This window comes from Bufo gargarizans, chromosome 2, assembly GCF_014858855.1.
Source record: "Bufo gargarizans isolate SCDJY-AF-19 chromosome 2, ASM1485885v1, whole genome shotgun sequence".
Taxonomy (NCBI): Eukaryota; Metazoa; Chordata; class Amphibia; order Anura; family Bufonidae; genus Bufo; species Bufo gargarizans.
The window spans coordinates 113,879,902-113,906,661 of record NC_058081.1 but is presented as its reverse complement, the minus strand read 5'-3'; the positions used below and the strand labels follow the sequence as shown (position 1 = coordinate 113,906,661).

The 26,760-nt window shown below is 45.3% G+C and overlaps 1 protein-coding gene across 1 annotated transcript in view; it reads right to left on the bottom strand.

Moving 5' to 3' along the window:
* Positions 1 to 309: 309 nt before the first annotated feature.
* Positions 310 to 26,760, bottom strand: part of LOC122929570 (protein FAM169B-like) — an 89,164-nt gene continuing 62,713 nt past the window's right edge. Inside the window, exons 6-8 of the mRNA XM_044283193.1 lie at positions 4,677 to 4,856; positions 3,232 to 3,356; positions 310 to 1,765 (exon numbers count right to left, since the gene is read on the bottom strand). Of these exons, the coding sequence (XP_044139128.1) occupies positions 1,598 to 1,765; positions 3,232 to 3,356; positions 4,677 to 4,856 (473 nt within the window). The 3' untranslated portion in view covers positions 310 to 1,597. The remainder of the gene's footprint in view (positions 1,766 to 3,231; positions 3,357 to 4,676; positions 4,857 to 26,760) is intronic.

The following is a 26,760-nucleotide window of genomic DNA, read 5'->3' as shown; positions in this document are numbered from 1 at the left end:
AATAGATTTTACCAACACCGGTGGCTGGAAATCGTTTACATTCATTCTTCAACTGCCTCCTAAATTATGATAGGGAGAACACGGACATGCCCCCTGAGCTGTGATAGAGAAAACATGGACACGCCCCCTAAGCTGTGATAGAGAGAGCATGAACACGCCCCTGAGCTGTGATAGAGAGAGCACGGACACGCCCCCTGAGCTGTGATAGAGAGCATGGACACGCCCCCTGAGCTGCAGCAGAAAAGACACTCCCCTTGAGCTGTCAACTTGATGTAAATCTAGCAGAGCAATGAATGGACAGATCTCTGGATCCATGTGAGGTACAGGGTTGGTTATAGCTTTGTTAGAAAGAGGTTCTCATGTACTATATGATGTCTGATTTTCATTTTGTACATTAGTCATGGGATAACCCCTTTAAGGAGATCAGCAGTCAATTCCATCAAGAAAATCCACATCCGATTTGGCAGCAGAAGTCCTTGGCTCGCCCTCACATTTCTGCTCCAAATTTGCATTTGCAGATGTCGCACATCTGCACAAGGATTTAGCACCACTCAGTGGGACCAATCCACGTGTAGCCACCAGCTGAGATTTCCCATAAGAAAACTTAGCAATTTTGGAAACAGTAGGAATAAAGGAAGTCAGTTCCTCGCAACGCAGATTTCAAACAGTGGTTTTCCAAGAATTTCAGAATGGAAAATGCACTGAATTCGCCATTCAGGAGTCTATAAATGCTGGCTAAATCTTACAAGCTTCCTATTAAGGGGGTTGTTTCACTTCAGGAAATGTCATTTGTCATGTCATGACTTACTAATGTATTGTCATTTTACATATTACCTCCTTTGCTGGTTGGATTAATTTTTTCATGCATGCGCATGCTCCCATGGTCCCAGCCTCCAGAGAAGCCAGCTTTTTTCCTACAGTATGAAAGGCCCTAATCCCTGGAAACAAGCAGTGCATAATGTGATGGAAAAATGAATCCATCCAGCAAAGGAGGCAATATGGACAGTCACAATATTTAGTGATTGCCTTGTATTAACTTTCGGTAGATGATAAATGCCATCTGCTGAAGTGAGACAACCCCTTTAACTTTGTATACATGATAAATGCCATTTGCTGAAGTGAGAAAACCCGTTTTAGCCCTGCCACAGGCAAGCCTTGACATGCAGCTTACTATGACAGGCAAATGGAATTGCTGTGGGAGCTCCGATCAGGGAAGAGAGGAAGCCCCTCCCTCTGTCTAACTCCTTAGATGCCGCAATCACTACTGACCGCGGCATCTGAGGTGTCAAGTGACCGGGAATCAGAGTTATCTATGATCCTGGTCATTGCTGCCAGGTGCCAGCTGCATTGCACCTGCCACTTACGGAGTGGGCTCAGCTCAAGAGCCTCCTCCATACATGCAAATGACATAGCACAACTTACATAGTGCACAGTGTAATTGTGCTCCACACTATATACTAAATTGTGTATTAAAAGCAGTCCAAGAGCAATTAAGGTATAGCGCACAATACTTTAGCACCATGCATTCAGAATGGTTAGTTGGAATTCATAATTCATCTTCTGTCCAACATTTTGTATAATGTGAGCCGCTGTCACATCAGCATATTTTACTTTGCTTTGTCTCACAGACTTTCTCGGCCTGCATCTTCCTCTTCTTGCTGAGCTGATGATTTGGAGATCCAATATTCTGGTCATCCTCTGCTGAAGCGGTATGACCTTGACCTCCTGCGTCTTCAGATAATCTCTCCACAAAACAATTCTTTATCTGCAATAAGAAGCATAATATATATTCACATTCATCTACCATCTGGGGGCTCAGCATTCAACTGGATTCACTGCATACAAAAAGACAGCCTTGATGGATCTTAACATTCCTAATTCTTAAAGGGGTTGGTTCATCTCACACATTGATGGCATATTGCAAGGATATGCCATCAATGTCAGATAGGTGCAGGTCTCACCTCTAGGACCCACTCCTATCTCCAGAACAGGGCCCCATAGTGAACGGAGAGCAGCAGCAGCAGGGCATGAGCAGCCACCCTCTGTTCACTGATATGGGAGTCCCAAAAATAGCCAAGCGCCAGCTCACATATAATTCCAGCAGTCCCATAGCGGTGAATGGAGTAGTGGCCACGCTTGCGTGGAGTGCTCTCCATTCACCGCTATGGGACTTCCGTAAATAGCTGACCACACTCGCTCGGCTATTTCTGGAACTCCCGCTGCAATGGATGGAGGGAGTGCCACACATTGGCATTGTGTTCTTGTTCACTGTGTGGGCCCCTTCTGAAGATATCAGCCAGGTCACAGAGGTGAGACCTGCATCTATCTGACATTGATGGCAACGTGGCAAGCCATCAATGTCTGAGATGAGCCAACCCCTTTAAGGAAATGCGACATTTGCACTTGCTGACAGTGAAGTGTTTGGGAGCGCTGTAGATTTATAAGCAGCTTTTGGATACATCAACAAGGGGAATACATGCTGTGGACTTTCCAAAGAGGAACTGTGTGAGATTTAAACAAATCTCATCTGCACGCTGTGAAAAAATCCACAAAGAATCTGCATGTAAAGTGACCTGCGGTGTGGATTTTAAATCCACAGAATGTTGCAGATTTCCAGTGTGTCCTTCGCAATGCAGTAGAGACCAGTACTGGTGGTTAACCAGCAGTAAACTTATCTATCAGACAGATAACAAACCCCTACATGAGTCTGTGCGCCCAACCTACATGTTAGCGCTTTCATTCTTCCATCCCACGCCCAGTTACATCAATTTATTCCCCCCCCCAAAAAAAAAAAAGTGTTCCCACGATTGTCACTGACATTGTGTTACTCAAGAGGAGACACTAACATTACATGCACAAAGTGAACCACACCCTACAGACTTTCTTCTCATGCTCATCTAAAATACTGAACAAAGAGCTAGATTTAAGAAATAATTATTTAAATAGGAGCTCAAAAATTATATATATATTTTTTTTTACAGAAAATACAACAATAGTGCAAGATCTGATAGACCACGGAATATAGTAGGGGCCCTTTAGGGCTTTAAAAAGAATACCCATGCTGCATGTTCATGTGGGCATATGGGCCATCTCTGTGCTTCTTACTGGCAGGGGAATTTACAAGAAGTCTTTTCAACTACCAAAATTTTTCAAAACTGAATTTCGGATTCCTAGATAAGCGTTTTAATATTTCTTCATAACTTAGGAATGCACGTGTATCAGAAAACTTACCACTGGAGTCTCACCGAGCTGAATCTGTAACCAAATACTGGTGCGCTGGCTCCAGTCACCTGGGGGATCCACTTCCCAAAGACGATCCTGTTCCTTGTGATTGTCTGCTAGAAATCTGCCACAGACTAAGAACAGAGAATATTATGCTCATGTGGGGGGGGGGTTCAGTTATGCTACCTGATGCAGTTAGTTAAGCTATTCTAAATGCATACATTTTTATTCATTTTTAACATGTGGCTTCAGATTCACTATTCTGTTTGAGCTCAGATCACATTTTGTTATGTGAACACATTTGTCATATTTGGTGCATACGCTAAATGTATCCATTGGGCCCTTTAAAATACATGGGTCCAGCATTTTTTTTATTTACTGTTCGGTTGATTTCCTATAAAGAGAGATACAGTAAAAACATGAAAGGTGCATGGTATATCTTATCACTTCAGAGTCAATGGTTGCCATATGTCACTGTATGTCTACACTACTGATGTAGACCTCTGTCTGAAGGAAAAAAATAAATATACGTAAAGAGTGCCTTAGGGCTGATTGACATGACTATGCTCGGTCCGAGAAACATGGCCTGTGTGTCAGCCACATTGCCCGGACCAACCTCCATTCCTCTGACCTGAACTGCATCATAGTGATTAATACAGCCAGTTCCTTTCGAATCAATGGTCTATTGTACTGTGCTGATGTGATAATGCGAGTACAGTACAACAGACCCGTAATCAGATAGGAACTGACAGTATCAGAAATTACAATGATGCATTCAGTTCGGGTAAGGGGATCTGCGGTCGTTCCAGGAGATGTGGCCAACACACAAACCGTGTTTCCCGGACCAAGCACAGACATGTGAATCATCCCTTTGTTCAAATTCATTTTTCTGAGAAATGCATGAAAAACATAATCCCACCATTGTTTTTATGCCACTCACCAATCAATTTAAAGTGGTTTTCCGGATTTTTTATATTGATAGCCCATTCTCAGGATAGGTCATCAATTTCAGATTGGTGGGGTTCAGCATCTTTGTAGGCTGCAGTGCTCCAGTGAGTGACCGGGCATCCGCACAGCTTACCAAGCACAGCGGCGTCTTTATGATAGCGGCTGTGCTTGGTATTGCAGCTCAGCCCCATTCACTTGCCTAGGCCATGTGATGTCACTGCAGTCTCTACAAACAGCTGATCATCAGGAGTGCTGAAAGTAGGACCCCACCAATTAGATACTAATGGCCTATCCTGAGGATAGGCCATCAATCTGAAAATCTCAGAAAACCCTTTTAACACATGTTATAGTACCAAAGAAAAAGTGGTGTTAGTGCCCACTACACAAGCAGAGTACTGTTAAAGGTTTCAAACCCACCCATTGACTAAACAAGTTATATTGCTGAATGATGAGTGTTCCAGATCCACTCAAGGTAAAACCATGCTCCTATGTTAGGTTTTTCTTACCGTGATACATATTTGGAGAAATAGGTGAGCTGATACCCAGGGCAACTTCTTGTGAAAAAGTCTGACAAAAGTCTTTCAACATTGCAATTCCAAAACCATGCCGCCGCCATTCCTTTCGCACATAGATGGTGTCCAGCACTGGTAGCATGTAACACTGGCCGCTCCTGTCACACAGGTTGCCTGGTTCACAAACAATCCATTAACAAAGTAAAGTTATTTTGTGAACTTTCTAATAAACAAATTATTGCACTGCAAAGAACACACAAAACTTAACTGCAGGGCTGAGCCATGGGCACAGAGCCTGGGCATACACAGTCCCATACTACTCAGCTGTAGGCACAGAGAGGACGATGTCCTGGTTTAAACGTTCTAGTCCTGATGACCATTAAAGAGACACAACAAGAATATTCAATTCTCAGAAAACAGGCTACTTTATAAAAGCAGTATACAGCATTTTACTTACGGGCAACCCCGCTGAGGTTTGAGACTTTGTTTACACCAAAAAGGAGGCGCAGGAAGACAATAAATCACTCCCTATGTTTGTTTGATTATTTTTTTAAGATACGGTTACTGCAGAAAAAAGACAGTGGGGTATTTGGTATTTATTCTATTAACCCCTTCTACCCCAGGCCAGTTTTTGCTCTTCTGCCCAGGCCATTTTTGCAAATCTGACATGTGTCACTTTATGTGGCAAAAGCTTTGGAACGCTTTTGCTTATCAAAGCCATTCTTACATTGTTTTCTCGTACACATTGTACTTCATGATAGTCATAAATTTGAGTCAATATACTTCACCTTTATTTGTGAAAGAATCCCAAATTTACCCAAAATTTTGAAAAATTCTAATTTCTCTACTTTTATAATAGGTAGTGATTACTTTACATTTCCCATATGTCTACTTTATGTTTGGATCAATTTGAAAATTACATTTTATTTGTTGGGGACGTTAGAAGGCTTAGAAGTTTAGAAGCAAATCTTGAAACTTTTCAGAAATTTTCAAAAACCCACTTTTTAAGGACCAGTTTGTGGGGGCTTACATAATAGAAACCACCCAAAAAAACTATTTTAGAAACTGCATCCCTCGAGGTATTCAATACTGATTCTACAAACTTTGTTAACCCTTTAGGAGTTCCACAAGAATTAATGGAAAATGGAGATTAAATTTCAGAATTTCACTTTTTTGGAAGATTTTACATTTTTATACATTTTTTTCTAGTAACAAAGCAAGGGTTAACAACTAAACAAAACTCAATATTTATTACCCTGATTCTGCGGTAAACTGCTATATGGCCACACGGCAGGGTGCAGAAGGAAAGGAACGCCATATGGTTTTTGGAAGGCAGATTTACCTTAACTGGTTTTTAGATGCCATGTCCCATTTGAAGCCCCCCTGATGCACACCGACAGTAGAAACTCAAAAAAAGTGACCACATTTTGGAAACTACGGGATAAGGTGCCAGTTTAATTGCTACTATTTGTGGGTACATATGATTTTTTATTGCTCTATATAACGTTTTTTGTGATGCAAGGTAACCAAAAAAATTTATGTTTTGGCACTGCTTTTATTTTTTACAACATTCCTCTGAAAGGGTAGATCATGTGCTATTGTTATAGAGCAGGTTGCTACGGACGCAATGATATCAAATATGTCTACTTTCTATGTTTGTTTGTTTCAGTTTTACATAATAAAGCATTTTTGAAAAAAAAAAGTGTTTTAGTGTCTCCTTAGTCTGAGAGCCATAGCTTTTATATTTTTTGACCAATTGTCTTAGGTTAATTTTTCAATTTTTGCAGGATGAGGTGACAGTTTGATTGGTACTATTTTAGAGGGTATATGCCTTTTTGATCGCTTGGTGTTGCAATTTTTGTGATGTAAGGTGACAAAAATAGCTTTATTTTTTTTTACGTGTTCACCTGAGGCGTAGGTCATGTGATATTTTTATAGAGATTTTTTATAGAGCTGGTTGTTACGGACGTGTCCATACCTAATATGTATATTTTTTTTATGTATTTCACTTTAGCACCTTAATACCAGTTTTGAAACAAAAAAATTATGTTTTAGTGTCTCCATGTTCTGAGAGCTATAGTTTTTTTTATTTTTTGGTGATTGTCTTAGGTAGGGGCTCATTTTTTGCTGGATGAGGTGACAGTTTTATTGATACATTTTGTGGGACATACGCCTTTTTGATCGCTTGGTGTTGCACTTTTGGTGATGTAAGGTGACAAAAATGGAATTTTTATTTTATTTTTTATGGTGTTTATCGGACAGGATGGATCATGTGATATATTTATAGAGCCGGTCATTACGGACGCGGCTATACCTAGTATGTGTGTTTTTTTTTTTCAGTTTTTTTAAAATGATAAAATAAGGGGAAAGGGGCGTTTTTTTCTTCTTTTTTTACTTTAAAACTTTATTTTTTTCTTTACTTTATTTCTGACGTTCACTTTTAGGGGTCTGATCCCCTCTGCAATGCATTACAATACATCTGTATTGTAATGCATTGCCTGTTAGCATATTACACTGAGTAGTACACTAACAGGTTGCCTAGGAGACCCAGCCAGAGGCCATGCAAGGCATTGGGCAGCCTCTGCACGGCATCAGGCTGCCTTCTGACACATTGAGTCCCAGCCACAGCAGCATAGGGACTCGATGCGCTCCCTCACCCGACACAAACCCCTTCTATGTCGTGGTCAGCGCGGACCGCTGCATAGAAGGGGTTAATCCGCCGGCATCGGTTTTTACAGTGATGCTGGCGCATACAGCAGGGGCCCGGCTACCAGGGATGCCGGAACCCCTGCAGTGATCAGGCGCACACCGATCCGGTGCCCGTCCGATCACCATGACATACTACATTGGGGGAACGCAGTGGCTTCCATGACATAATAGTACGTCATGTGTCGGGAAGGGGTTAAAAGGGCTGTCCAAGTTATAAAAAAAAAAAACTCCCTTACTTCCCCCAAATGTAATGGTACAACTCATATTCAATTTATAGAACAGAGCTGTCCCTTTTAAGTGAATGGGATGTTGGAGTTGTAATTTCACATGCTCAATGTCGACAACGAGCAGGTTAAAGCCTCGTTCACATGTCAGTGTTTTGGTCAGTGATTTCCATCAGTGATTTTGAGCCAAAACAAGGATTGAAGCCTATACAGACATAAGGTATAATGGAAAAATCTGCACCTGTTCTGTGTTTAGATCAGCACCTTTTGGCTCACAATCATTGATGGAAATCACTGACCAAAACACTGATGTGTGAATGAGGCCTAAGGGCTCATGCACACGACCGTTGTTGTCTTGCGGTCCGTTTTTCACGGATCTGTTGTTCTGTATCTGAGGTGGGTTTTTTTCTGATTTAAGTCCTCTTCCGTTCCGTTATTGCACAAAACATATCCGTATGGTTTCCGCATTTGATCAGTTTTTGTAGATCCGAAACGGAAACAGTAATTTATTAATCACCAAATACATGAGTAACATGGGCTGGGCATAGCATTTCTACAGTATGGATCCGCAAAATACGGATGAAATACAGATGACATACCAATGTATTCCGTATTTTTTGCGGACCCATTGGCTTAAATTAGGCCTCTGACCATGATTTGCAGACAATAATAGGACATGCACTACTTTTTTGCGGAACGGCCATGTGGACAAACGGAAACGGAATGCACACAGAGTACCTTCTGAATTTTCTACGGCCCTATTGAAGTGAATGGTTCCCCATACGGTCCGCAAAAAAAGCGGAACGGAAGCGGAAAGAAAATATGTTTGTGTGCATGCTCCCTCTGTGTGCTTTCCGCATCCGTTGCTCCGTTCTGTGGTCCGTTTTGCGGACAAGAATAGGCAGTTATTTTAATGGCTGTCCGCGGCATTCCGCAAATTGTGGAACGCACGCGGATGCCTTCTGTGTTTTGCGGATCTTCAATTTGCGGACCGCAAAACATACAACGGTCGTGTGCATGAGGCCTAACAGTGAGGAAAACACTGCATTCTCTCTAAACAGCTGATCGCTGGGGGTGCAAGTCGAACCCCCTTCAATCTGATATTGATGACCCATCATGATCCTTTGCATCAATGTACAGTAGCAAAAGTGGAGAACCCTTTTTTTTCCGCTGCCACTTCCCTTGGTGCTTCTCCAGTCCTAACCTCTGGTTTCTGCTTACAGGCTGAGGCAGCGATGTAGCACTATATAAGGTTACACGTGGTCTGCGGTTGTGAGGCCGGTTGGATGTACTGCCAAATTCTCTGAAACTCCTTTGGAGACGGCTTATGGTAGAGAAATGAACATTCATTGCACGGGTAGACATTCCTGCAGTCAGCATGCGAATAGCACGCTCCCTCACACGTTGCGACATCTATGGCATTGTGCTAGTGTGATCAAACTGCACATTGGCCTTTTATTGTGGGCAGTCTAAGGCACACCTGTGCAATATTCACGCTGTGTAATCAGCACCTTTATATTCCACACCTGTGAGGTGGGATGGATTATTGCGGCAAAAGAAGAAGTGCTCACTAACACAGATTTAGACAGATTTGTGAACAATGTTTGAGAGTAATGGGTCTTTTGTGTATGTAGAAAATGTTTCAGATCTTTGAGTTCAGCTCATGCAAAATGGAAGCAAAACTGAAAAAGTGTTGCGTTTATATTTTTGTTCAGTGTAAGTGCATAAAATAAATACTTCAGCACTGCAGTAAGATAACATAAACTGGTCAAAACTGAGTTTGGAGTTATTGCAATGTGGTGGTATGGCCCTCCCAAAATTAATATACAGGGTGGCCCATGAAAAAATAGCTTGCCTCCAGCGATAGTATGACAAGATGAACGAGCAAGTCACAAAAAATGCTGAAAGTGGTCCCCGATTGAATGTTGGCTGATGCTGCTTTCAGCTCTTCAACAGTGATTTCCAACAAGATGGGACAACATGCCGCACCTCAAGGATCTCACCGGCACGGGTTCCTGAAATGTTTAGAGGAGCGAATGGTGAGCAAGGGGTTATGGCCACCACGTTCCCCAGACTTATCCACATGTGATTTTTATCTGTGGGTGAAAACAGAAAGTGTCCACTAACAATCCACATCCCCTGGATGAACGGAAGGAAAACATCACAAACACTAGCCAACATAATCTGACGTGCCCAAAGATGCATAGATGTGAACGGGGACCACTTTCTGCATCTTCTGTGACTTGTGGGTAATAAAAAAAACAACAATCCACTTGCTCGATCATCTTGTCACACTATCGCTAGAAGCAGGCTACTTTTTCATGGGTCACCCTGTATAATTACCTAGCTGGTCAACTACGTTATCTATACTCTTGTGTGACTCAAGTCTTACTTCCTACCTCTGGTTATAACTTGGTATATTATTTAGATCTTCTAACTCTGTGGCCAGTTTTGAAGCAGTCTGCCCCATTTTCTAAGGCTCCATTGACACGTCAGTAACGTGTTTTGCAGATCCACCGATCTGCAAAACACGGATAGCGGCAAGGTGCATTCCGCATTTTGCGGACCACACATCGCCAGCACTAATATAATATTCCTATTCTTGTCCGCATCGTGCGGACCCATAGAAATGAATGGGGCCGCAATGCCGTTCCGCAAAATGCATAACGAAATAGCGGACGTGTGAATGGGGCCTAAACCCTTACTCCCTCGGCATGGGGTTACTCAAACGGGTTGGAGACATATCCCACTCCAACCAGGCTGTACAGGATAGGGCAGGGTGCCTACTACTGAATGCCCCAGGTATCAGAAATTGGATATGATTTGGACTTCTGGGCACTGGCTACAGATTTTCTGGCCACGCCACTGTCTCTCCCAATTCCCTGTTCACCTGAACTTTGTTTGTGAGGCCTGGACAAAGAGACCTACATCATTACATGCCAATTTTTCTTCAAGAATCCTTGTTTATAGCTTGCAAATGCATTGCCCTGAGATGGTACAGTCCTAATATTTCTAAGCTTAACATGAAAATTATAGATTAATCAGCTTCTACTATATATTGCAGCATCATAAATCCCCTCTTAAATTTCCTAAGATCTGGGGGTGGTGGCGTAGCTTAAACATCCAGCTGAATTGATGAATACATTATAATAGGATCATCAAATATGAAAAATTCCAGCAAAATTGACCCTCTTAAAACGTAACTTTTACTCAGTTCTAATTATAAAATAATGCCACATACGTGGTTCACCAGTGAATATCTGTGAAACAAAATATATATAGTGATAAATACCTATACAGAGTCACCAACCACTGATGTGGTTATAAAGGTTGGTGTAGCGTCTATCCTTTCCCTACGTTCACCCTCTATAAAACCTCAGCCCAGGAACGTCCCATGGTGGTGGAGACTCCCTGTCCTCGAACCTGGACTGACTGCCCTACGTACACCCTCCTCTCAATGACCAATAATCCGGCAACCTGTATATAAGACGGATGAAGCTAGTGTCACAGGTTAGTTATCGCCCGTTTTAACAGTAGCCCATGTAGATAGAAAGACATATAGTGCGACGGTGTGGATCCCACCTCTGGCACCATAGAAAAAGCCCCTTGGAAACGTAACGATGATCATATGTTCCCAGGCTTTTTAAAGCATAATCCCCGACGCGTTTTCCCTTGTTTCAGGTTCATCAGGGGGTAAATAAACAGTCATGGGTGAACCGTCTTAGTAAAGGATAATTATGATATATTGTGATACATTTATATTATAACATGATACAAGTGGAGGATACGGAACAATATAGCGCAGATAATGATAGGTGCAAGGGTTCAATGGGACCAGTCAGATATATCCCACCTGTGGATGAAAGGCAGAGATGTATCAGGATTAGAGTTGAGCGAACACCTGGATGTTCGGGTTCGAGAAGTTCGGCCGAACATCCCGGAAATGTTCGGGTTCGGGATCCGAACCCGATCCGAACTTCGTCCCGAACCCGAACCCCATTGAAGTCAATGGGGACCCGAACTTTTCGGCACTAAAAAGGCTGTAAAACAGCCCAGGAAAGAGCTAGAGGGCTGCAAAAGGCAGCAACATGTAGGTAAATCCCCTGCAAACAAATGTGGATAGGGAAATGAATTAAAATAAAAATTAAATAAATAAAAATTAACCAAAATCAATTGGAGAGAGGTTCCATAGCAGAGAATCTGGCTTCCCGTCACCCACCACTGGAACAGTCCATTCTCAGATATTTAGGCCCCGGCACCCAGGCAGAGGAGAGAGGTCCCGTAACAGAGAATCTGTCTTCATGTCAGCAGAGAATTAGTCTGCATGTCATAGCAGAGAATGAGGCTTCACGTCAGCCACCACTGCAACAGTCCATTGGCATATATTTAGGCCCAGCACCCAGGCAGAGGAGGGAGGTCCCGTAACAGAGAATCTGTCTTCATGTCAGCAGAGAATTAGTCTGCATGTCATAGCAGAGAATGAGGCTTCACGTCAGCCACCACTGCAACAGTCCATTGGCATATATTTAGGCCCAGCACACACACAGGCAGAGGAGAGAGGTCCCGTAACAGAGAATCTGGCTTCATGTCAGCAGAGAATCAGTCTGCATGTCATAGCAGAGAATGAGGCTTCACGTCAGCCACCACTGCAACAGTCCATTGGCATATATTTAGGCCCAGCACACACACAGGCAGAGGAGAGAGGTCCCGTAACAGAGGATCTGGCTTCATGTCAGCAGAGAATCAGTCTGCATGTCATAGCAGAGAATCAGGCTTCACGTCAGCCACCACTGCAACAGTCCATTGTCATAAATTTAGGCCCAGCACCCAGGCAGAGGAGAGAGGTCCCGTAACAGACAATCTGGCTTCATGTCAGCAGAGAATTAGTCTGCATGTCATAGCAGAGAATGAGGCTTCACGTCAGCCACCACTGCAACAGTCCATTGGCATATATTTAGGCCTAGCACACAGGCAGAGGAGAGAGGTCCCGTAACAGACAATCTGGCTTCATGTCAGCAGAGAATCAGTCTGCATGTCATAGCAGAGAATGAGGCTTCACGTCACCCACCACTGCAACAGTCCATTGGCATATATTTAGGCCTAGCACACAGGCAGAGCAGAGAGGTCCCGTAACAGACAATCTGGCTTCATGACAGCAGAGAATCAGTCTGCATGTCATAGCAGAGAATGAGGCTTCACGTCACCCACCACTGCAACAGTCCATTGGCATATATTTAGGCCTAGCACACAGGCAGAGCAGAGAGGTCCCGTAACAGACGATCTGGCTTCATGTCAGCAGAGAATCAGTCTGCATGTCATAGCAGAGAATGAGGCTTCACGTCAGCCACCACTGCAACAGTCCATTGGCATATATTTAGGCCCAGCACCCAGGCAGAGGAGGGAGGTCCCGTAACAGAGAATCTGTCTTCATGTCAGCAGAGAATTAGTCTGCATGTCATAGCAGAGAATGAGGCTTCACGTCAGCCACCACTGCAACAGTCCATTGGCATATATTTAGGCCCAGCACACACACAGGCAGAGGAGAGAGGTCCCGTAACAGACAATCTGGCTTCATGTCAGCAGAGAATTAGTCTGCATGTCATAGCAGAGAATGAGGCTTCACGTCAGCCACCACTGCAACAGTCCATTGGCATATATTTAGGCCCAGCACACACAGGCAGAGGAGAGAGGTCCCGTAACAGAGAATCTGTCTTCATGTCAGCAGAGAATTAGTCTGCATGTCATAGCAGAGAATCAGGCTTCACGTCACCCACCACTGCAACAGTCCATTGGCATATATTTAGGCCCAGCACCCAGGCAGAGGAGGGAGGTCCCGTAACAGAGAATCTGTCTTCATGTCAGCAGAGAATTAGTCTGCATGTCATAGCAGAGAATGAGGCTTCACGTCAGCCACCACTGCAACAGTCCATTGGCATATATTTAGGCCCAGCACACACAGGCAGAGGAGAGAGGTCCCGTAACAGAGAATCTGTCTTCATGTCAGCAGAGAATTAGTCTGCATGTCATAGCAGAGAATGAGGCTTCACGTCAGCCACCACTGCAACAGTCCATTGGCATATATTTAGGCCCAGCACACACAGGCAGAGGAGAGAGGTCCCGTAACAGACAATCTGGCTTCATGTCAGCAGAGAATCAGTCTGCATGTCATAGCAGAGAATGAGGCTTCACGTCACCCACCACTGCAACAGTCCATTGGCATATATTTAGGCCCAGCACCCAGGCAGAGGAGAGAGGTCCCGTAACAGAGAATCTGTCTTCATGTCAGCAGAGAATTAGTCTGCATGTCATAGCAGAGAATGAGGCTTCACGTCAGCCACCACTGCAACAGTCCATTGGCATATATTTAGGCCCAGCACACACACAGGCAGAGGAGAGAGGTCCCGTAACAGAGAATCTGGCTTCATGTCAGCAGAGAATCAGTCTGCATGTCATAGCAGAGAATCAGGCTTCACGTCAGCCACCACTGCAACAGTCCATTGTCATAATTTAGGCCCAGCACCCAGGCAGAGGAGAGAGGTCCCGTAACAGAGAATCTGGCTTCATGTCAGCAGAGAATCAGTCTGCATATCATAGCAGAGAATCAGGCTTCACGTCACCCACCACTGCAACAGTCCATTTGCATATATTTAGGCCCAGCACCCAGGCAGAGGAGAGAGGTCCCGTAACAGACAATCTGGCTTCATGTCAGCAGAGAATCAGTCTTCATATCATAGCAGAGAATCAGGCTTCACGTCACCCACCACTGCAACAGTCCATTGGCATATATTTAGGCCTAGCACACAGGCAGAGCAGAGAGGTCCCGTAACAGACAATCTGGCTTCATGTCAGCAGAGAATCAGTCTGCATGTCATAGCAGAGAATGAGGCTTCACGTCAGCCACCACTGCAACAGTCCATTGTCATAAATTTAGGCCCAGCACCCAGGCAGAGGAGAGAGGTCCCGTAACAGACAATCTGGCTTCATGTCAGCAGAGAATTAGTCTGCATGTCATAGCAGAGAATCAGGCTTCATGTCAGCCACCACTGCAACAGTCCATTGGCATATATTTAGGCCTAGCACACAGGCAGAGGAGAGGTTCATTCAACTTTGGGTAGCATCGCAATATAATGGTAAAATGAAAATAAAAATAGGATTGAATGAGGAAGTGCCCTGGAGTCCAATAATATATGGTTATGGGGAGGTAGTTAATGTCTAATCTGGACAAGGGACGGACAGGTCCTGTGGGATCCATGCCTGGTTCATTTTTATGAACGTCAGCTTGTCCACATTGGCTGTAGACAGGCGGCTGCGTTTGTCTGTAATGACGCCCCCTGCCGTGCTGAATACACGTTCAGACAAAACGCTGGCTGCCGGGCAGGCCAGCACCTCCAAGGCATAAAAGGCTAGCTCTGGCCACGTGGACAATTTAGAGACCCAGAAGTTGAATGGGGCCGAACCATCAGTCAGTACGTGGAGGGGTGTGCACACGTACTGTTCCACCATGTTAGTGAAATGTTGCCTCCTGCTAACACGTTGCGTATCAGGTGGTGGTGCAGTTAGCTGTGGCGTGTTGACAAAAGTTTTCCACATCTCTGCCATGCTAACCCTGCCCTCAGAGGAGCTGGCCGTGACACAGCTGCCTTGGCGACCTCTTGCTCCTCCTCTGCCTTGGCCTTGGGCTTCCACTTGTTCCCCTGTGACATTTGGGAATGCTCTCAGTAGCGCGTCTACCAACGTGCGCTTGTACTCGCGCATCTTCCTATCACGCTCCAGTGCAGGAAGTAAGGTGGGCACATTGTCTTTGTAGCGTGGATCCAGCAGGGTGGCAACCCAGTAGTCCGCACAGGTTAAAATGTGGGCAACTCTGCTGTCGTTGCGCAGGCACTGCAGCATGTAGTCGCTCATGTGTGCCAGGCTGCCCAGGGGATAAGGACAAGCTGTCCTCTGTGGGAGGCGTATCGTCATCGTCCTGCCTTTCCCCCCAGCCACGCACCAGTGATGGACCCGAGCTGCGTTGGGTGCCACCCCGCTGTGACCATGCTTCATCCTCATCCTCCTCCACCTCCTCCTCATCCTCGTCCTCCTCGTCCTCCAGTAGTGGGCCCTGGCTGGCCACATTTGTACCTGGCCTCTGCTGTTGCCAAAAACCTCCCTCTGAGTCACTTCGAAGAGACTGGCCTGAAAGTGCTAAAAATGACCCCTCTTCCTCCTCCTCCTCCTCCTCCTCCTGGGCCACCTCCTCTTCCATCATCGCCCTAAGTGTTTTCTCAAGGAGACATAGAAGTGGTATTGTAACGCTGATAACGGTGTCATCGCCACTGGCCATGTTGGTGGAGTACTCGAAACAGCGCAACAGGGCACACAGGTCTCGCATGGAGGCCCAGTCATTGGTGGTGAAGTGGTGCTGTTCTGTAGTGCGACTGACCCGTGCGTGCTGCAGCTGAAACTCCACTATGGCCTGCTGCTGCTCGCACAGTCTGTCCAGCATGTGCAAGGTGGAGTTCCACCTGGTGGGCACGTCGCATATGAGGCGGTGAGCGGGAAGGCCGAAGTTACGCTGTAGCGCAGACAGGCGAGCAGCAGCAGGATGTGAACGCCGGAAGCGCGAACAGACGGCCCGCACTTTATGCAGCAGCTCTGACATGTCGGGGTAGTTGTGAATGAACTTCTGCACCACCAAATTCAGCACATGCGCCAAGCAAGGGATGTGCGTCAAATTGGCTAGTCCCAGAGCTGCAACGAGATTTCGCCCATTATCACACACCACCAGGCCGGGCTTGAGGCTCACCGGCAGCAACCACTCGTCGGTCTGTTGTTCTATACCCCGCCACAACTCCTGTGCGGTGTGGGGCCTGTCCCCCAAACATATGAGTTTCAGAATGGCCTGCTGACGTTTACCCCGGGCTGTGCTGAAGTTGGTGGTGAAGGTGTGTGGCTGACTGGATGAGCAGGTGGAAGAAGAGGAGGAGGAAGCCGAGAAGGAGGAGGTGGCAACAGGAGGCAAAGAATGTTGCCCTGCGATCCTTGGCGGCGGAAGGACGTGCGCCAAACAGCTCTCCGCCTGGGGCCCAGCTGCCACTACATTTACCCAGTGTGCAGTTAGGGAGATATAGCGTCCCTGGCCGTGCTTACTGGTCCACGTATCTGTGGTTAGGTGGACCTTGCCACAGATGGCGTTGCGCAGTGCACACTTGATTTTATCGGATACTTGGTTGTGCAGGGAAGGCACGGCTCTCTTGGAGAAGTAGTGCCGGCTGGGAACAACATACTGTGGGACAGCAAGCGACATGAGCTGTTTGAAGCTGTCTGTGTCCACCAGCCTAAATGACAGCATTTCATAGGCCAGTAGTTTAGAAATGCTGGCATTCAGGGCCAGGGATCGAGGGTGGCTAGGTGGGAATTTACGCTTTCTATCAAATGTTTGTGAGATGGAGAGCTGAACGCTGGCGTGTGACATGGTTGAGACGCTTGGTGACGGAGGTGGTGGTGGTGGTGTTGGTGGTACATCCCCTGTTTGCTGGGCGGCAGGTGCCAACGTTCCTCCAGAGGCGGAGGAAGAGGCCGAGGCGGCAGCAGCAGAATAGGCCGAGGCGGCAGCAGCAGAAGAGGTAGCAGGGGGAGCCTGAGTGACTTCCTTGGTTTTAAGGTGTTTACTCCACTGCAGTTCATGCTTTGCATGCAGGTGCCTGGTCATGCAGGTTGTGCTCAGGTTCAGAACGTTAATGCCTCGCTTCAGGCTCTGATGGCACAGCGTGCAAACCACTCGGGTCTTGTCGTCAGCACATTGTTTGAAGAAGTGCCATGCCAGGGAACTCCTTGAAGCTGCCTTTGGGGTGCTCGGTCCCAGATGGCGGCGGTCAGTAGCAGGCGGAGTCTCTTGGCGGCGGGTGTTCTGCTTTTGCCCACTGCTCCCTCTTTTGCTACGCTGTTGGCTCGGTCTCACCACTGCCTCTTCCTCCGAACTGTGAAAGTCAGTGGCACGACCTTCATTCCATGTGGGGTCTAGGACCTCATCGTCCCCTGCATCGTCTTCCACCCAGTCTTGATCCCTGACCTCCTGTTCAGTCTGCACACTGCAGAAAGACGCAGCAGTTGGCACCTGTGTTTCGTCATCATCAGAGACATGCTGAGGTGGTATTCCCATGTCCTCATCATCAGGAAACATAAGTGGTTGTGCGTCAGTGCATTCTATGTCTTTCACCGCTGGGGAAGGGCTAGGTGGATGCCCTTGGGAAACCCTGCCAGCGGAGTCTTCAAACAGCATAAGAGACTGCTGCATAACTTGAGGCTGAGACAGTTTCCCTGGTATGCATGGGGGTGATGTGACAGACTGATGGGGTTGGTTTTCAGGCGCCATCTGTGCGCTTTCTGCAGAAGACTGGGTGGGAGATAATGTGAACGTGCTGGATCCACTGTCGGCCACCCAATTGACTAATGCCTGTACCTGCTCAGGCCTTACCATCCTTAGAACGGCATTGGGCCCCACCATATATCGCTGTAAATTCTGGCGGCTACTGGGACCTGAGGTAGTTGGTACACTAGGACGTGTGGATGTGGCAGAACGGCCACGTCCTCTCCCAGCACCAGAGGGTCCACTAACACCACCACGACCATGTCCACGTCCGCGTCCCTTACTAGATGTTTTTCTCATTGTTATGGTTCACCACAACAACAAATATATTATTTGGCCCAATGTATTGTATTCAAATTCAGCGGGATATAAATTTGAGGCCTAGTATTTAGGCGCTGGGTGACCGGTATGGATTTAGTGACAGAATTAGACTTGGAAATGCACAGAAGCGTGTGTGTGAAGTTATTCTGAATGACCCTATGTGCACCTTCAATATGATCTACCCTTTTAGGGATAGATTTCAAATAGCTCTGATATAGCAGAAACGACTAAATTATGAAATTGCTAAATTGGGAATTGTATTTCAACCCAGAACAAAAAATGTGCTTTGACGGACACTAAATAACTTTCCCAGCCACAACAGGACAGCGGTAACGAGAGATTTAGCGGGATATAAATTTGAGGCCTAGTATTTAGGCGCTGGGTGACAGGTATGGGTTTAGTGACAGAATTAGATTTGGAAATGCACAGTAGCGGGTGTGTGAAGTTATTCTGAATGACCCTATGTGCACCTTGAATATTATATACCCTTTTAGGGATAGATTTCAAATAGCTCTGATATAGCAGAAACCACTAAATTATGAAATTGCTAAATTGGGAATTGTATTTCAACCCAGAACAAGAAATGTGCTTGAACGGACACTAAATAACTCGCCCAGCTACAGCACTAAGGACAGATTTAGCGGGATATAAATTTGAGGCCTAGTATTTAGGCGCTGGGTGACAGGTATGGGTTTAGTGCCAGAATTAGACTTGGAAATACACAGTAGCGGGTGTGTGTGAAGTTATTCTGAATGACCCAATGTGCACCTTGAATATTATATACCCTTTTAGGGATAGATTTCAAATAGCTCTGATATAGCAGAAACCACTAAATTATGAAATTGCTAAATTGGGAATTGTATTTCAACCCAGAACAAGAAATGTGCTTGAACGGACACTAAATAACTCGCCCAGCTACAGCACTAAGGACAGATTTAGCGGGATATAAATTTGAGGCCTAGTATTTAGGCGCTGGGTGACAGGTATGGGTTTAGTGCCAGAATTAGACTTGGAAATACACAGTAGCGGGTGTGTGTGAAGTTATTCTGAATGACCCAATGTGCACCTTGAATATTATATACCCTTTTAGGGATAGATTTCAAATAGCTCTGATATAGCAGAAACCACTAAATTATGAAATTGCTAAATTGGGAATTGTATTTCAACCCAGAACAAGAAATGTGCTTGAACGGACACTAAATAACTCGCCCAGCTACAGCACTAAGGACAGATTTAGCGGGATATAAATTTGAGGCCTAGTATTTAGGCGCTGCGTGACAGGTATGGGTTTAGTGACAGAATTAGACTTGGAAATACACAGTAGCGGGTGTGTGTGAAGTTATTCTGAATGACCCAATGTGCACCTTGAATATTATATACCCTTTTAGGGATAGATTTCAAATAGCTCTGATATAGCAGAAACCACTAAATTATGAAATTGCTAAATTGGGAATTGTATTTCAACCCAGAACAAGAAATGTGCTTGAACGGACACTAAATAACTCGCCCAGCTACAGCACTAGGGACAGATTTAGCTGGATATAAATTTGAGGCCTAGTATTTAGGCGCTGGGTGACCGGTATGGATTTAGTGACAGAATTAGACTGGGATATGGCCAAAAAATAAACAGACTATTGCTGGTTAAATGCACTTGGTGTGACAGCTTCACCCTGATGTAGGCTTTAGCCAAAAAACAACCACACCATTGAGGGTTAAATGCACTTGGTGACAGGCGCAGCTTGCCCCTGATTTAGTATATGGCCAAAAAATGAACAGACTATTGCTGGTTAAATGCACTTGGTGTGACAGCTTCACCCTGATGTAGGCTTTAGCCAAAAAACAACCACACCATTGAGGGTTAAATGCACTTGGTGACAGGCGCAGCTTGCCCCTGATTTTGTATATGGCCAAAAAATGAACAGACTATTGCTGGTTAAATGCACTTGGTGTGACAGCTTCACCCTGATGTAGGCTTTAGCCAAAAAACAACCACACCATTGAGGGTTAAATGCACTTGGTCGCAGCTTGTGCTGGCGCACCACAAGACACAAAATGGCCGCCGATCACCCCAGAAAAATGTGACTGACAAACGGTCTGTGCAGCCTAAAAACAGTGAGCAATTGAGGATCAGCAGCTCAATGATCCACAGCTGCAGATCGATCAGTTAATCAAGTCCTTTGGAGGAGTTAATCTGCCTAATCTCGCCCTACTGTCGCAGCCGCAACCTCTCCCTACGCTAATCAGAGCAGAGTGACGGGCGGCGCTATGTGACTCCAGCTTAAATAGAGGCTGGGTCACATGGTGCTCTGGCCAATCACAGCCATGCCAATAGTAGGCATGGCTGTGATGGCCTCTTGGGGCAAGTAGTATGACGCTTGTTGATTGGCTGCTTTGCAGCCTTTCAAAAAGCGCCAAGAAAGCGTCACAAAAGCGCGAAGAAAGCGACGAACACCGAACCCGAACTTTTACGAAAATGTCCGGGTTCGGGTCCGTGTCACGGACACCCCAAAATTCGGTACGAACCCGAACTATACAGTTCGAGTTCGCTCATCCCTAATCAGGATAAAGCCTAAGCCCTACTTGGGATTCTATCCCCTATTGTTCAAGACACTTACTTAGCCTCAGACACGGTCGTCATTATCAGGAGCTCATTCAGATAAGGACCAATACACTGTCCAAAACTGTAGAAACATTTATTGTACAGTATATAAGGCTCTGATGAGCACCAAAAATCTAGCTTGCCAAGTCCAGTTATAAGGTCCTGTACTCACACTTCCTTGCGCTCTGGTGTCGTACCGTTCCTCCAGATAGTCACACATGTTGTTATTTTATGCCTCCCTAAATACCCCCATGCCAGCTGTTTGAAATCGGCGCCCAAAAGAACGCCAGGCAGTCATTTCCGGTCGCGAGATGTTTCCTAATGCGTCACATCCGGCCCTTGAACCGCAGGTGCGCGTCATATCCAGTCTGTGGAACGCATGTGGCCGTCATATCCGGTTTATCGGCCACATCGTTCCTGATTTGTTTATAATCATTGCTGAGCAGCCGGACGTCTTGCTTACTGACGTCACATCGTTCAGAAAGGTATACTTGCTTTAGGCTGTGCGGTCATTCAGAAATAAACCCAAATACATTATTTTATTAAAGTTAACACGTATTTAAGGGTAAACTGAAACAGGTTAACAAATACCTGACATAGTTATAAGTCCCCAAGATATGGGTAATTCCAGTATCAAGGCCGCGTCGTATAGCAATAGGGTGCATGTCAATGATTGACTATATATATATATATATATATATATATATATGTATATAGTCTACGTTTTCATTGACATGCCCTCATATTTTGCTGGAGTGCCATAGGCAGCGTTATAGCTAGGTAAAGGGGGGTTTAAAGGGAAGATCGGTGTGAACAATTATCAGGAAACAGATATGTTACACAGCATTCCACCTAGGTGCAAGCCCTGGATAACAGGCAGCACCAGGCGTCTGTATGATATTAGACGCCAAATAATAAAGAAAAATCGGATACTTCCCATATGCTGCCAATATACCAAACCTCATCATACCGAGTAGGCTTATTCATGATCAGAGTGATCAGTCTGGGCACATCCTTCACAAACTATAAAAAACAAGAGAAGGTAAGTCTCTCGTTAATTCCAAGAGGTACCTGAGATTTAAACCGGTGTATCCACATACACTCTTTCTGGAGAATTTTACGATCCCAATCGCCTCCCGTTGGAGATGGGGGAATCATGTCCAAGATAGAGAACTTCAGACAGTTGGGGTTACCACCATGGACGTCGTTAACATGTGACGCAACCGGAGTGATTTTTTTTCTTAACAACGTCGTTCACATGTTCGCAAATCCGTCGCCTGACCTCGCTGATGGTTTTTCCTATGTAGTCCATAGGACATGGACATTGGCATACGTACACCACCCCTTTGCTCCTGCAATTATAGAAGTCTCTCATTTTAAAGGTATGTCCAGTTACCGAGCATGTGATTATTTTAGCTGTAGATATGAATGCACAGGCCTTGTATGAGCCACATCTAAACATACCGCAGGGTTTGCGGTCGAGCCACGTCCCCATTGCACTTGGTGTCGTGTAGTGGCTGTGGACCAAACGATCTTTGAGGCTCCTCCCCCATCTATATGTGATACTCGGTTGCACAGTGAGCACATCCCTAAGGTCGGGGTCCATATGTAAGATGGGCCAATATCTTTTCAGAATTGAGACAACCTGTGTATTTTAAGAGTCAAAGGTCCAGATAAGTCGTACTAGCTGTTGTCCGTTCTGTGACTTAGGTCTAGGGACAAGGAGTTCCGTGCGGTCCTTATCTAGGGCATTTTGAAAGGCCCCCCTAAGGATCGTTTGGGGGTAACCCCTTTCTTTAAATCTAGTCTGAAGTCTTTTGGCTTCACCATGAAATGTCTCATTTTCAGAACAGTTCCTCTGTGTACGGAGGTATTGGCCCCTCGGTATACCGCGCTTGAGTGGTGTGGGATGGTGACTGTCCCAATGAAGAAGTGAATTGGTTGCAGTCTCCTTCCTGTACATGCCCGCACTCTCACCTTCTTTTGTAACGAGCACATCCAGGAAGGGGATGCGATGTGTATCAGATTCATATGTGAACCGCAAACCAATATCATTGATATTAAGGGCCGCTACAAAATCTCTGAGTTGCTCTGACCCACCCTTCCATATGACAAAGATATCGTCAATGTATCGTGTCCAGAAGATGATCCTATCGGACCACCAAGTTGGTACATCTGGAAACACGTATACATCTTCCCACCAGCCCAGGAAGAGGTTGGCATACGTGGGGGCACATGGGCTCCCCATAGCCGTCCCCCTGAGCTGGTGGTAAAAGCGAGAGTTAAATAAAAAGAAGTTGTGGGTCAGAGCAAACTCGAGAAGTCTGAGAATTAAGGCGTTATGGGTTCTGCAATGGATGTCCCTGGTTTTCAAAAAGTGCTCCACCACGTAAATGCCCTTGCTGTGTGGAATAGAGCTATAGAGAGACTGGACATCCACGCTGGCCAGTAGGCATCCCGGGTCCACGTTAATGGTTTCGATCTTGCTGAGGAAGTCCATCGCGTCCCTCGTATATGACGGGAGGGACATGACGAACTGCCTCAGCACCCGATCGATATACACACCGCAATTATGGGTTAACGAATTCACCCCTGAGACGATCGGACGACCCTTAAGCGGTGTGATACCCTTATGGACCTTGAGTAGTCCGTAAAAGGTGGCTACAGTGGGATGGGCAGGGAGGAGAAAGTCGTACTCCGCTGGGGAGATAACTCTTTCTACCAGGGCTCCAGTTAGAATGTCTTTAAGATAGTCATAGAAGCAGGTGGATGGGTTAGCGGGCAATATTCTATAGCCCTCCTTGTCCTTAAGGAGATCTAGACACATATTCTGGTAGGCTACATGGTCGAGGATAACCAGATTACCTCCTTTGTCAGACGGTTTAATTATGATAGATTTATCATTCTCAAGCGAGATTAATGCTCGCATCTCTGCCTGAGAAAGATTGAAATGACGGGGAGATACATGTCCGAGTTGTTCCAGGTCATTAATCTCCATTTGTAAAAAGATGTCTACACACTCATAGTTCATGGGTGGGGGCATCTTGCCACTTTTAGGTTTAAGGTCGGTAAATGGACCCTGACCCGGTCTGCGGCTGCCTTCCTCCCCTAGTTCACATAATGTATGCAAAGCCGTGGCGTCCCTCTCGCTCAGCCCAAGTCTTTCACAGGTTTGTCTATTACTATCTTTGAAAAACTTGTGCCATTTAAGGCGCCTGCTGAACAGATTTAAATCTTTTGTCCAAGTAAATAGACAAAAGTTTGTAGTGGGTACAAATGACAACCCTTTGCTTAATACATTTAATTCCAGTGTGCTCAGTGTACATGTCGTCAAATTGATGATCTCGAGACCTCCCCTCAGACCTTGTCCGTCCTTCCCCTGTCCCACAGCTGCTACGGGGCCTGTCTTCTTTCTAAAAAAGATGGTTGTGGAGAAGAGAGGCTGCAGAGAAGGATAATGGACCAGCAGGGTATCCCATTCCCCCTGCCCGGCCCCTCCCCCCTCTTTCTGCCATCGTCTACCGCGTCTCTTAGTTTGGGGACCACCTCTACCTCTGTATGTACCCGCTGATGGTTCAGTGTCAGAGGAATCTAACTCAGATGTAGATATCTCAGATGTTGCTGGTTTACTTTTGTTGGACACTTGAGTATAAGCCCGGTTCTCTCTGAACTCGGAAAGATCCCGAATAAACTGTTTATGTTTTCTCTCTTTTATAATATTTTGGAATCTTTCAACGGATACTTGAAGCGAGGTTTCCCGTCTCGCAAAGTCGGGATCGTCCTTGAATGTAAGGGCGACCTCGATCTGCTCTTGTAGATTAACAGATGTTTTGTCAAACATCAGTTTCTCTTCCTCAAGGAGAATTTTCATTAAATTTAATGAGCTTAGGGTAAGTTCGCTCTCCCATCTACTTGTTAATGACGGTGATGTAATGCGTTCTGGAGGCGAAGCCCCTTGGGTACTATCTTGTGCTCTATGTAGCTCTCGATTGAGCGTACCTCCCACCAAGATTTGATGTTCTCCTTGTATCTATTGTATAAATCCCAGAAGACTTGTTTAGAGGTGGCGGACGTGCTCAGTCCAGGGATCTCTCTGTCAGAGAAGATGTCTCTGGCCTCTTTAATCAAAGCCTCTGTAAATAAAGTGCCAGATAAGAAATTGGCCATAGTATAATATAAGACATAAACGTCCAGCTGAATTGATGAATAAATTATAATACGATCATCAAATATGAAAAATTCCAGCAAAATTGACCCTCTTAAAACGTAACTTTTACTTAGTTCTAATTATAAAATAATGCCACATACGTGGTTCACCAGTGAATATCTGTGAGACAAAATATATATAGTGATAAATACCTATACAGAGTCACCAACCACTGATGTGGTTATAAAGGTTGGTGTACATAGGGCAGCATGGGGAGTATTAGACACTTAGCCTTAGACACGGTCGTCATTATCAGGAGCCCATTCAGATAAGGACCAATACACTGTCCAAAACTGTAGAAACATATATTGTACTTTATATAAGGCTCTGATGAGCACCAAAAATCTAGCTTGCCAAGTCCAGTTATAAGGTCCTGTGCTCACACTTCCTTGCGCTCTGGTGTTGTACCGTTCCTCCAGATAGTCACATATGTTGGTGGCGTAGCTTGTCGCAGATGCAGTACTCTCACCCAAGATTTTGTCAAATGCTCTGTAGAACATTTCGAAATATTACCTTGACTGTTCCATCCCCAGGATAACAATACCCCTGTATTGCTTTTGAGATTGCTATAGTTTATACATATATGTATACACTTGCAACAACCTGTTGGTCTGGACCTTTATGTGTTTCTTGAATTTGTTACCGCATCACTTAACCCTACAGTTGCTTTAAAGACTGCTAATCTGCAATTTTATTCTAATAACTTTTTTTTTTATTTACTATGTTTGGTTGCATAAGCTTTAATAAAGCAGAGTTAAAAACAAACAAAAAAGTAAACAGAAACTGGGGGTGAGGACCGAAGCTGCAGAGGCAGGAACAGCAGACAGGAGAGTAAGTGGCGAGTATACGTTACTTTATTATATCTGGGGGCACTGAGGAAGTTTTGTTATAACTCTGACAATCCCTTTAACACCAATGCCTTCTTACTATAAACTAAGGATAGGGTTAAGTGGGATGGCTCTGGCAAGCAGGCCATGTTCTCTATGGTTGAATAAGTCAGCAGACCGAGTATATTGTCAAAATACACAGAGGATATTGTCATTACGGCCTGATGAGACAGTCAACAGGAGGTAATTATTTCTGCTGCTTTAAAGCTGGCTTTGGAACAGGGGAGGCCAGAGAAGACCTCACTGCCAAAAAATTACCCTGTTTGTTAAAAACACTGACACCACCAAGAAAGAATGCAGCACAGGCAGCTCACAAACAATGTTCTGCAAGCTGACCTCTCACTACAGGCCCCGGGTAAACTGGACAACAGGGGTCACTTAAGCATCATTAGGTACTGGCACCGTTCAATCAGTTGCATTGGCTCAAGGGAAGAACAGGCATTTTTCCCCTATGATATAATTTTTTTTTTGCAGTAGTCTATTAATCTATATACTGTCCAATCCATGGCATATTTCTGGAGCATGAATGGGTAAAATGGTACTGCTATGGCTTTTCTCAAAAGAAGGTATGTTTCCTGGAAATGCTGTTGACAGTTTTGTATTTTAACCTTCTCCCGACCGACTAACGCAGGAATGCGTCCTGCGGGCGGCCGGGTTATTCCTCATTGACGCGTCGGCGCGTCATTCCGCGAGAGCCGGGATTTCGCATGAACGAGCGCGCGTTCACGGCGACGCGCGGCTGACAAGTTAATCTACAGCCTGCCAGCAGCGATCATTCGC